Source organism: Apteryx mantelli, chromosome 2 (assembly GCF_036417845.1).
Source record: "Apteryx mantelli isolate bAptMan1 chromosome 2, bAptMan1.hap1, whole genome shotgun sequence".
Taxonomy (NCBI): Eukaryota; Metazoa; Chordata; class Aves; order Apterygiformes; family Apterygidae; genus Apteryx; species Apteryx mantelli.
Genome location: NC_089979.1, coordinates 121,460,053 through 121,472,835, shown reverse-complemented (window position 1 = coordinate 121,472,835; position 12,783 = coordinate 121,460,053). Strand labels below are relative to the sequence as shown.

The 12,783-nt window shown below is 38.9% G+C and overlaps 1 protein-coding gene across 1 annotated transcript in view; it reads right to left on the bottom strand.

The window, feature by feature from the left end:
- Nucleotides 1-12,377, bottom strand: part of MRPL3 (mitochondrial ribosomal protein L3) — a 28,559-nt gene extending 16,182 nt beyond the window's left edge. The window contains exons 1-6 of the mRNA XM_067291403.1: nucleotides 12,194-12,377; nucleotides 10,373-10,551; nucleotides 9,235-9,326; nucleotides 8,309-8,407; nucleotides 4,211-4,310; nucleotides 2,213-2,273 (exon numbers count right to left, since the gene is read on the bottom strand). Coding sequence (XP_067147504.1) covers nucleotides 2,213-2,273; nucleotides 4,211-4,310; nucleotides 8,309-8,407; nucleotides 9,235-9,326; nucleotides 10,373-10,551; nucleotides 12,194-12,288 — 626 coding nt within the window. The 5' untranslated portion in view covers nucleotides 12,289-12,377. The remainder of the gene's footprint in view (nucleotides 1-2,212; nucleotides 2,274-4,210; nucleotides 4,311-8,308; nucleotides 8,408-9,234; nucleotides 9,327-10,372; nucleotides 10,552-12,193) is intronic.
- Nucleotides 12,378-12,783: the final 406 nt, after the last annotated feature.

The following is a 12,783-nucleotide window of genomic DNA, read 5'->3' as shown; positions in this document are numbered from 1 at the left end:
TAATTAAGCCACGATTTAGTTTGCTGCTAACTCTTCAAACCTAGTAGATTTAAAAGACAATTATTTAGATGCTGTAAAGAAGAAGAATTATAACTATTTAGTCAAATAATTTTAGAAAATTGTAGAGTGTATTTTCAGGTTTGGACTACATGGTTAACCTAGAAAAGGTTAAATAAGCTGCTAACTCTCCATAATCACCACCTACTTCTTATACATTTCAAAGGAAATTACTATTTGCTTTTTCTTTGTATTGGCAGAATTTCTGATATTCCAACGGCTTCCCGAAACGTCCATGAATCAGGCTGTAAAGCAGCAAAAAAGGGAATCAGCAACACAACCTCTGATCTAGCAACTATGAAACTTAAGGACCAAGCTTTTAAATCACTTAAAATAAATATTAAGGAAAATGCTTCATGCTGAAGACAGACAGCATGCAGACATGCAGGCTGTCTACTGTCAGTGTTTAAAAGCTGCTCATACGGTGTTGAACAATTTACAAGACTTAGAATAAAAACAAACTGCATGCATCTTTAACTAAGTCTTCTTGTTTCCATGACGGTGGTTTTCTCACTGAAGTATGAATGAATCAAAACATTTCAAAAGAATTAGACAAAAATGTTTTTTCAAGGAGAGTTTAAAAGGAGGCAATCCAAAAATGGAAAAAAAAAAAAATCTACACTTTGGTAACCAAATCAAATCAAGATACTAACCAAGATCTTTCTGAAATGCAGAGACAGTAGTTTGTTCAGACCGTAACTAAGAACAGCTTCCTAATTTTTGTAAGGAGCAACCTAAACAGGGATGAGGAACTCCTTGTTTAACAAAAACAGGTCCAATAATCTCCACAAAATAACTACTTGAATTATTCCATCTTTCTTGCCTTTCAAAGTAATACATGCCTATATTTTAGAAAGGCTGAGTCATTTAAAGCAGATCTACAATGCCATGCAAAGAGTTGAACAAAATCAAGATATGCTTTCAATAGCTCTTCTACAAGGGAAACTATTCAACTTGAGCAGCTGCAGAATAAGCTGCTGTGAGTTAAAGGCTGTTCATTGAAGACAATTTAGAAGCTACATGAATAATATACCAGGTCCAGGTATTACATAAGCAAGTTTGACATAGACAAATACTAATTCCAGTCAACGACTTGTCTTCCTTAGATCGAAATTTTAGATACAGTAAATAGATTTTCAATAGGCTACCCTCACAGATCTGCTCAGGGTTATTAGAACTGGTGACTCTGCTACACTGATATGGTCAGCTTCCCTATATATACACAAGAATAATAATGGGAACAATATTTGACCTTTGTAAGCACTACACAAAAAAGATAATTACAATGTATGATATTTCAACAAAGCATGTTAGGTATTATCTCCATCACACAAAAAAATTAAACATCAAATGGAAAATGTCATCTTGGTATCACAATATAACAAAAATACACTTCACTGAAACACTGAGATAACAGTTTTCAACTCTCTTGGGCAGTAGAAATTATGCATGTAATAGAAGAGGCATGACTAGTCTTTGTGGCAAGGTGCCAGTTATTCTTTTGACACCCTCTACAACTTGAGCCCTAACTTGGCATTCACAGTGGTCTGAGAGAAAAACATTCCTCCCATGTTAAAGTAAAAGATCATTAGCGGGTTGCTGGCAGAGGAGATGAGCTGTAATATGAGAGAAAACAATATAGGGTTGTGACAGCTCTGTTGTCCTGCTAAATGTATCACTGTCTTGCTGCTTCTCTGTCCACACACTTCCATCTCTCCTTGCATCTCTTCACCAAATCAAAATTAAGCACCTCTTCTGAGTGCTGAAGCCTCTCAATATTTATCCCCCACCTCTACGTACCACATATGCTGCATTATAGACCTCCTGGCCTGTGCTAAGCTTGACCACCTTTTTCCTCAAGCTGTTTATCAAGACTTTCAGTGCTAATCATATACTTGTTACATGCAACACATGCAGGACCACAGCCCTCACAGTACTATTTGATTACTTGAGGTGCTCAAAATCAAAAGTAAACTTCAGTGGAAAAGAGAATTTGGTATTTTTGACCCACTAGCTGAATGGACTTCTATTTTCTGCCACTCCCCTTGGAACTGAATTTTGGCTTTTGTTAGCCGTGAGTCCCAGCCAAAGCACAGCAGGGGAAATCAACTCATTTGAAAGATGCACCCTACACGTGAAAAGGTTAGGAACCTACGTTTTTGCAGTAACATCCACGAACTGCCCTGGGCGGAAGTGAGCAGCATACAAAGGAGTACCTTCAAAAGAAGAGGAGAGATCATGTTCAACTAAGTGCTGAAATCCAAAACAGTATTGAGTCATCATCATACAGGGTAGAGGATAGTCACAGGAAAGGAAATGAAACTTTGTCTTGTTTTCATGTATTATTTGCTCTTATTTATAAACTTCTATTACTAAAACAGATGCTTTGTACTTGCTACTTAAGCAAATTTCTCAGTTGCTAGCCCAATTTCAGATGGGTAGGAGAGCAGACTTTGGGCTTTACTTAGAAATGTTGCAATTCAAACACTTACAAAGTCCAACATAATTAAGACTCTTATAATAAACAAACTTGGCAAGAAAACAGAACATGTTCTACTTAAAAATACAAGCACCTCAAAAGCTGGAACGTATTTTAAAAAATACTTTCCTTAAAAACAGGGTTGGAAGAAGAAAAGTTTTGCAAAGCCTCCTCTTTGTTAAAACAAAGGGTTTTTTGTTTTTGGTTTTTTTTCAAACTAGAGACTATGATAAAAGTTTCATCCCCAGTTTCATCCACTGGGGAATTACGCATATGCTACCTTTTAACAGAAATTGTGCTACTGTAGGTCATTGACATCACTCATCTGAACACAGTTACTCATTTGTGCCTAAGTGCTTGTAGGATCAAAGCTTTAATTTTAATTAAGTTACTTTGTCTTCAGGAATTTTTGTTATCCAAATGCAACATTCTACTCTTAACAACATTTAAAAGGAAAACAGAATTGAAAACTCAGGTCATTATAATGAACTTTAATCTGAAGAGCCATGCAGCTGCAGCTTTAACAGAGTTTCCGGCCTGATTTAAGTCAATTAAATAAATGAAATTCCATCACTTCATCATGTCTGTGTCCATTTTCATGTTGTTTTCAAATCTCTGTATGAATTCAAACTGGAATGATGTAAATCTCTACTAAGTCTCAAGCATAAAAATCCTCATATTATGATGTTCTTTATACAATGCTTACACGCACAGGGAAAACAGCCTGTCAGCAACAAGCAACTGAGATAAAATGAGAAACGTGAAGGATGCTATGGACATTTTATTTACACACAAATACATGCACACTGCAAAATCAATTTATTGAAAACTTGCATTTCTGCTATATCTCAAGCCTTTGCTTCTATTTATCAGTCCAGACTTCCTCTTCATGCCAGACTGGATATTTATCAGTTGTCACACTGTCTTAGAAATCTCTTTCAAAAAACTTTATCTACTGGCATATACAGCTGTAACGCATTAGAACCTCCTACTCCATGCAACTCTTGGGGAAAAAAAGGCAAACGCCTATGATACTAGCAAAAAGCAGAAAATAAGAGCTACTTAAATACACAATCTAAGAAATTCCTAAAAACATAAAACTTTTTATGAAATCTCCAAACTTCTGATAGCAGATGTTCTCACTGAAAATCAGTATAATGCATTTTATTAAGTTCTACTTTGCAAACTGCCAGAAAAAAATGACATCATACAGGACAGCAGTCAGTCATACTTCTGAAGCAAAAAATCCCCAAACTTCAAACTACAACTTTATGCCCCAAGAAACATTACCATGAACAACTTGGTGTCCCTCTCATAATGACTATCAGAGAAAAATAACGCATGCATATTTATTTCCAACACTTAAATCAAGTTTACATTTATTTTGTAACTCAATGTTAAGACTAGCTGGTTTGGATCATACTTATTTTCTAAGCAATGGAAACAGAATTCTTAAGAAAAAGGGAAAATCCTACTTCTTATCATCTAGAAAATAAAGGCTATTTTCTATTTTTTCCCTAAAAAATGAAAAGCTAAGCTCAATGATAAATAAGAATTCAGAATTTTCTGTACAAAAACAAACAAACATACGTTTCACAACTTAGTCCAAATTTACAAGAAGTGGAGGACATTAAACAATCACACATATACTATTCTGTAGCTCAGAAAGATTACCTGGTTTAATGATGGCATCATCTGTTACATTAAATGTTGTAGTTTTCTGTTTCCGTGGTACTCCAGCTTCTCTAAAAATTTCCATTTCAGACTCCGATTTCTGTAAGAAAGAGCAGCCATAAAAAGAAGTGATCTTAAGATATGCAGGGATCAAGACTGTCACAGACTGTCAACACTGCTCAGAGAAACAGACATATCATACTACACTTATCTTGACACAAGCATTTTAAGTCTATATGAAATAATTTAAATCATCTCTATCTGCTTTTTACTTTCTATCAGCTCGTTACTACACAGTTACATTGTATGACCAAGGCATTTATGAAGATTTCTAAAATCAAAAGAGGGAAACCAGCCATGTAGAATGTACATAAAATGTATTACTGCTTTTTCTTGAATTTAACACTATTCAAATAGTTTTGTAGTCATTTAAAAGCATTTTCTTTCTCAAAGCTGTTAAAAATGACTTAGTTCTACAGCATCACAAATAACACTTCTTCCATCTAATAAAGAAAACCAGACAAATAAGGCCTTGTCTTGCAAAAAATTCTGGAGATGCTTAGCTTCCCATGGAACTGAATATAGATTCTCTGGACAGAGAAGGGGTAAAAAAGATGAAGAATGAGTTTATGATCATATATTTAAGATGTATCAACTGCACTCAGTACCAAACCATTGTTGATTTAATAAAGAAGAGTCCTTCATTGTAGTGAATTCTGACAAAGTTAAAAATACTTTAAATTGTTCTCAGCTGCTTTAAACTAGACAACTCACAGAAAAGAGCTGACCATTGAGAAGATACCTGTCAGTGGAAACAATGATGCAGGAAAACTGAGGCTGCAGGAAAAAACAATGAAGCTGATTTTTCTTCGGATGAATACTTGTGGAAAGCAATTTAAACATCTGCCAGCACGGTCACACTTGGATAGTCACATCTCTGAGGTTCACTTCTCAAAAGTTCTGTGCAATTACCCCTCTCCCAAACAAAAAATGTTTCTCTGTATTTTCAGAGAAAATAATGTGAATAACTTTTTAAATGTAAGTTAGTTGTTTTTGAAAACCTACATGTTGCCCTTCATTTTCTTTTTAAAAATATATAAGTAAGTGTTATGAGAACAGTGGAAGTTTTGCGAAGAATGGGAGGAGTGGGATGACGAAGCATCTCTGACTTAATTAGACACAAAACAGAACTTTTGCATTTATAAACCCATCTTCTTATTTGAGGAGGAAATGTGGATTCAAAGTCTTTGAAGGTTAATTATTTTTTTATTGAAATTGATTTGTTAACATGAACTCATAATACAAAACATTTCAAATACCATTTTTAGAAAGTCATCTATTAAATACAAAATCCCCCAAAGGCCACAAAAACTTGATGAATTAATGAAAGATGACTACCAGATTGTACCATACGTAAGGATTTAAAATAAATCAAATCCCTTCTCTATTAAACGCCTGCAAACCAATCCTTTATTTCCAGCACTACGTACAATTGCCTCCTTAGATGACAGCAAGTTGAACACTGCTTGGTGTCTGGAAAGAACTACCACAATTGAAAGAAAGCATAGTAAAGCCAAACGGTAAAAATCACTCACTTCTAAAAGACCTACTATAGTGTTTCATTGTTCTACTTCAACAATAGAAACAAATTTTCCTCAAGCAGTCAAGTCACAGAGATGTATTCCTACAAACAAAACACTGCAGTCTTTACAAAGCCTTGCATTACTGCAAAAATATTGAATGAATTCTCAAGCGTTCATATTTCAAAACCTAATAAATCTTTCAATATTATAGAAAAATGATCAATAAGCCAGCAGGATATAAAATTTTTTTTAAATAATTAAAACACTGAAAGAATTGTACTTTTTGAGAATATTTTGAATTAAAAAAAATCATTAAAAGACTCAGACTGACATAAATCAAGGTAAGAAGAAAAAAACCCTTATTGCTAAGAATGTGAATATCACTTATCATTTTTAAACAATTTGACACTTAAAAGAAATAGATGAAACACACTGTTAGTGAAATTACTGAGGGGATCATTAGACTGAATTCATTAAGATCAGTAGCTGTGAGGAATCTGAGGAAGACAGATGTTCCTATGAGGAATTAACAGAAGATAAACTGCTTATGCTAATACAATACAGAATCAGTCAGCTTTCTTTTAATTCTTACATTCAGACACTTCAGAGGGAAAAGAAACATACAAAAGTAATAAAGACAGCAATGATTCAAACCTGTATTTTAACCGTAGAAAGACAAAATTTGCTGGTACCTCAATAACTAAAACTGTTCAGAAACTGCACGCCAGATTCTCTGTGTAAATTACATAATTTATAAGAATGACAACAATAATTATTAAGAACTCAGATTTAGGCCAAGTCCTGACTACAAATTTTGTCTAAGGATATTTAGTCAATTTTCTTTATTAAAAAAATGTAAGTTTAACCAAATTAATAGGAGCTAATTTGGAAAAAATTACTTCTAAGAGAAGTATTAACATAATTCAAAACATTAAAAAACCCTTGAGTTGACATTTTAAGTAGTTCTGGTTTGAAGAAAGTTTATCAGGCCCCAAGCTGTTTAAATAGAAATCCTCTGTTTTCTTCCTTGTTCCCTGCATATTACTCAGAAAACATATTGAATCACTGCTAATGTCATCTTTATAAAAATTTCAACAGTAAGGAGTCCACTGTGCAAAATGCCATTTGAAAATCTTTAGACTCCCATGATTTTTGTATGTCTTGAATCAAGGTAACAGGGAGGAAAAAGCACAGCTGTAATTCCTCCAGGGAAAAGTGTTACACACTAAAAGTGGAAATGGACTGAAGTGATAGAATAGACACATGAAATGTAGAAGCAATGGTGGTGAAACATGACATAAACCCACTGAATAAAAGGAAGATACCTTAAAATATGCGCCTCTCCAAAAATCACAAGAATACCCCATAAAAGCCAACAAGTTTATCAAATGAAAAAAGCTCCTTTTTCCCTCACCTCCACTAAGGCAAACAAAAAGTATGTGGATTCATTTTGAGGCTCTGGGACAACCTTCTGTTTGGGAAAAAAAAAAAAAAAAAAGGACGTATGCATCCTCAAAACCCCCCAAATTTTGAACTGTGAATATCTGCTTAATAATCACAAGCCTTATTTTGCACTGGCCTAAGTCAAACAAACGAGTGTCAGAACACTGCAAGACTGCACAGTTCTATTTTATAGAATCACAGAGAATGCAATCTATTTTATAGATTCTCTATAGAATAGAATATTCTCTATAGAATATCTCTATAGAATTTCTATTTTATAGAATCACAGAAAATGCAATCCTTTGAGGTAAAGCTTTGTTCCTGCCTTGATCTATAATTCAATTTTCCTCCTCAAGATCAACAGCTTTGCTAGATAGCCATAGCTATTGAAGATGGCTGGGAATTCCACATCAGGCACTTGGAGCATCTAAACAAGTGAGCACATTTTGATACTGCTGTTGATGAACTACATTCATGGAGCTATCTGACTGAAAATTTAAGTTTTAAACTTTTTACTCAGTAAAGCTATATGCAAGTGAACAATCTCAACAGACTCATGGCAAAATTACAACGAAGGCAAATAAAACAGTATAGAAGAGTCAACCACAGAACAATGTCATCTAAAAACTGATGGATCCTGATGAGTCCACGACAGATCTTTAACATGTGTATCTTGCAGTCTTGGTTCCGTATTGAACCCTCGCAAATGTGGGGAAGACACCTGTTGTTTCTATACTGCTAAAGGCCCTGCAGACTCATCCACTACCACGGGATGCTTTGCATCAAAGCAACTTCCTTACAGTAACAAGGGGCAAAAAAACTTCAGCAAGTTGTTCCTCACTTTCTAGACTCTCAGGAAGAACAATCATAAATAGGTGAGAAAACACCTATTTATGCCACTTAACCAAAAATTGAGACTACCATTAAAGAAATAAGCAAGAGAGAATCTGACAAAAGATCCATTCCAAAAATCTACATATCTGCAAATTAATCTTGCAGAGAAGTCTACTTGTGCTGTTGTAGTACTGTAATGACAACAGAAACAACTAAACATCCAAAACAGTTTACTTACCGAAAAAGGAGATGCGTTTTTCCCTCCAACAATTAGCTTAGGTGATTTTCCACCTGAATCTTCTTTTGAAATGTACTTTAAAACATGGCAATCTTGCACCTTAAAAAAGAAAAAAAAAAGTCTTAGAACACACACATCTGCTTGTACCCAAATAAACACTATTAAGAGATTATCAAAACAAGTCAAAAAAAGTCAGTCTCAGATTTCATTTGTGCTCTTTTAAAAGGAGATGCAGAGTACAAATAGCGGAAAGTGCCAATTTTTTATAATACACTTTTTTTCCCCAATCCTTAAAGACCTATCTTAGGAAAAACATTAGTAGAACACAAACCATGTTTTCATGAATGCTTTAGAAATTGAATCAACTTTTATAGCCACCTTTTACCTGCAAGACATGTAAAATCGTGACCAAATGCAACTGCAAAGCATGCAATAAGAAGAGTCTACATTACTGACTCCTATTCCCTTGCGCTGTAAACATGAGGTCCTTCACAGCCTCAGTTGTTTATATGGCAGTAACAGGTTGGAAAAGCAGCCTCATCACAGTAGTATCTGCCAGAGTACACAAAGCAGCAGCTTCAGGGCTACAAAGGCTCAGCAAGCCAGGTGAAACCAATTCCCAAGTGCCTGCAGTTGGCAAAAAGTAGTGAAGCAGGGAGTGAATCCCAGCTTTATGTTGTCCTCTCTTCTTTTCTCCCTCATGCATACCATGCACAGTTCTGCATCACTGAATATCTGATGTAGAAGGCAGACGGTTCCTAGAAAATTTAGAGTATAAAAACAGAGAATAGGCACAGCATGCTATGCACGCTGAAAGAAATCTTTGGGATTTCCTACTCTGCAAATATAGTTTCACTTTGCCTGAAACTTCCAGTTAACAATCTGAATACATTACAGGAGATGAAATTCCGCATGATTCATTTCACCTTAAGTAGCGTGACTGCGTGTTTTTTTCCTGACTTGGTCCATATTGGCATCATGCCCAATTTTACTGCAACAACACCAACTCTGATGGAACCTGTAGATCAAAACAGAACACAAATGCAACTCCACACTCAATCTTTGAAAGAGCCAAACTCATGACCTACAGAACATCCTGCAAAGCCTCTTCAACTCAGACTTTTCCTAAGGGCCAGATCAGAGGAAGGAGAGAAAAAACCTCTGACTCCCTGTGGGTAGGCTTGGAATAACCTGCTCCTTTGTTTTTAACATTATAGTAGTAAATTCTTTTGTACAAATTGCCTTTGATACAACCTGCAAAACAGTTCGTCACTAAGATCAGAACAAACAATACTTCAGGCTCATTTTTGGTGAAAAAAATATGACTCCCATGTAGAATCCTAGAGCCAAATTAACTAATAGAAAGATTCCTGTAGTAGATTCCTCCCATCCCAACCTTTGCATTTTTTGTTAGTGTAACTGCATAGCAGGGGCACTCTCTTAAGGCTTCTGACAGTCCACAGCTTGAAAAACAAAACACACAAGATGAAGAATAAAACCTTTAACTTTCAAAAACCCACACATCTCCCAAATAGATAAGCAAATGTAATACATCAGTTCTCTAAAGAACATTTAAAGTATTACAATGTGTTAATTTAGAACTTAGTTTTTAATCAAAATCATCATTTTGTCAGTGCCATTTCTGCACAATGACAAGATAATAAACTAGGTATTCATCAAGAAGACCCCCTAGAATATAAAGTACATGAACTTGAAAATGTTCTTGTAACTACTGCTAAACTCTGAAGAAGATACAATACTACTTCAGCAATTCAGAAGTCTTGTGGATTAGAACACAACAAAGATTTTGGCTCTTCAAAGGTTCACATCATTTGACAGCAACCAACAACATGGTACAGAGTCTGTGAATCCACAAGAAGATCCTCAGGGACAATAGCAAAACTTAGAACAGAATATTTTGTTCCTTGCAGAGGTTAAGATGATTGAGGAAACAGCAAAAAGGACGATGCTTTACAGGACACAAGCCTGATGTTACTGAATGCAACAACACAACAAAAATAATTATGGCATAAGTTTGGTTTTGAGAAATAGATACTTTCTCACCTGGTTTCCACTCATTCAATGGCCATGGTTCATCTTTCAGAGGGCACAGCTTGCTGGCTGTCTGAGCTTTGTACTCTTCTGCAGTTCTCTTCTTGAGGAACTCGACATTCTCTTCAGAAAGATGCTCACTCCACCACGTTGTACTGTTAACATACCTGACCACAAAGCCCAGCTGTCCCCTACCCAGTGATGGGAAAAAGTTTAAATTTCTCATCAGTTTATATAATGTCTCACAACATGTAGGACTGTAATGATATAATCAAGTAGTATATATTACATAATGTAATACAGTTAACAGTTGTAAAGACCGAAATCATACTAGTAGGCTATTCAACCATCATCACTCAAACTAGCCATCCCTGACCACCAACACCTAATTATTTGTCACATTTGCATCTAACTTCTAAAGTATTCTAAAAATACACTGAAGGTAGGCAAATAACAACAAATGAAGAAACCACTCCTTCTATGATAAAAACCCTGGAGCTGTGGATGAAGGGAAAACAGTGGATGTCATTTAATTTGACCTTAGCAAGGCTTTCAGCACAGTCTCCCACAGCATCCTTCTATACAAGCGAGGATGTCAGGGTACGGATGGGTGGGCTACCAGACAGGTGAGAACCTGGCTGGATCATCAGGCTGTAGGGGTTGTGGTTCACGGTTTGTACTCTGCCAGAAGCAGAGTTCCTCAAGAGACTATTTGGGGGCTTGTCCTATTTAATGTCTTTCTCAAAGGCCTGTAAGAAGAGATGAAGTGCACCCTTATGAAGTTTGTGAATAACATTAAATTGAAGGGAACGATTAATATGCTCAAGGGCAAGGCTGTCATTCAGAGGCATGGGCCAATGAGGAACCTGATGAATTTCATAAAGGAGAAATTTGGAACAGGGGCCCAGAGAGGTCATGCAGTCTCTGTCCTTGGAAGATCCCAGGATCCGACTGGCCAAAGCCCTGAGCAACCCGGTCTGACTTCCTGGCTGACCCTGCTTGGAGCAGGAGGTTGGACTAGAGACCCCCTGAGGTCCTTTCCACCCAGACAACTCTGATTCTATGTTCACTGATGCAGTTTAACTACAGCTGCGTGCAGCAGTTTATCTGTGCTACCATAATTTTGTGACTGCCATGGGGGGGGGGGGGGGGGAAGGCCTGAATGCCTCTTAATCCTCTGTAAGGAAAAAGAAATAGATTATTCTACAGTACAGTTAAAAAAGGTTTAAACTACACTGCTGGATTGTGCTTTGACGTGGATGAAAAGCACCCAAAAATCCTGCGCCACCAGCACAGCCATGAATGCAATAACATTTTAAACTATTTAAGTCTTCACATCACTGAGCATCTTCCCCTGTATTAAGTTAAAGAGGAGGGCAGACCGTTCTGCATGTTTAAATGTATTATTTCCTCTTTGCAGCCAAGCCAGGCCATGCACATGGCTACCTGTTAGCAACAGCCGGCAACTCAAAACAGTAAGTCACATCACTCGCTACGAAATGAAGATGCTTAGGTTACAGATGGGCACATACTGGCATAGCTCCCACGCAGATCGGGCTAGGCTTGAGCACCTCAAAACCCTGCCACCCTCCGCGCTCAGACACTCCCCGGGCGCCGCACGGGGCCGCCGGGCCGCAACCTGCGGGCAGGCTGCGCCCAGAGGCCTCCAGGCGGCACTGGCGGGGGGAAGGTGCCGGCGAGGGGGCTTCACCCCGGAGCTGCGACAGGCCCGAGCCCCCGCGGCGCCCCGCTCTGCTCTTCCCGCCGCCGCCTCTCCCGCCCGGGCCCGCCCGCCGCTGCCGCAGCCCTTCCCCCTCCCAGACCTCCCGCTACCTGTCGGCGGAAGCCGCCGCCGCCCGGAGCGGCCTCCCCGGCCCCCGGGCCCACAGCCGGGCCCCCAAGAGGCCCAGCAGCCCCCAGCCTGCCATGACGCGCCCCTTGGCGGCGGCGCGGGGGGCGGCTTCCGGCGCGACGCGGTCCGCCCGCCAAACCTTCCGTGCTCCCTCTAGAAAGAAGGTTCCGGCCTGAGCGTTTCGCCGCGGGAGGGAGGGAAGGAGGGCGGCCGCGCCGCGCCGCGCCGCGCCGCCAGGGGGCGGGGCCTCCCAACGGCGGGCGGTGGCGGCGGCGGCGGCGGCGGCCATTTTGGGGCGTCGCGGGGCTGCGTGCGCAGGTGTCGTTGCGCACTGCTTTGTAGAGGCTGCCTTCAGACGTGGCGGCTGCGGACCGTCCCGGTCTCTTCCCCGGGGAGGTGGGTCTTGAAAGAGGTGGCAAAAGCCAGGTGACGTCCTTGGAGGCAACGGCCAGGGCGCGGGGATCCGCCGAGGCCACTGAGGCCGTGCAGGGGAGGAGCTGAGCTGTCTTGTAGCCTGGGCTCCTGCCAAAGCTGCCGGGGGAAGATGCACCCAGGCAGCAGGCATAGGATG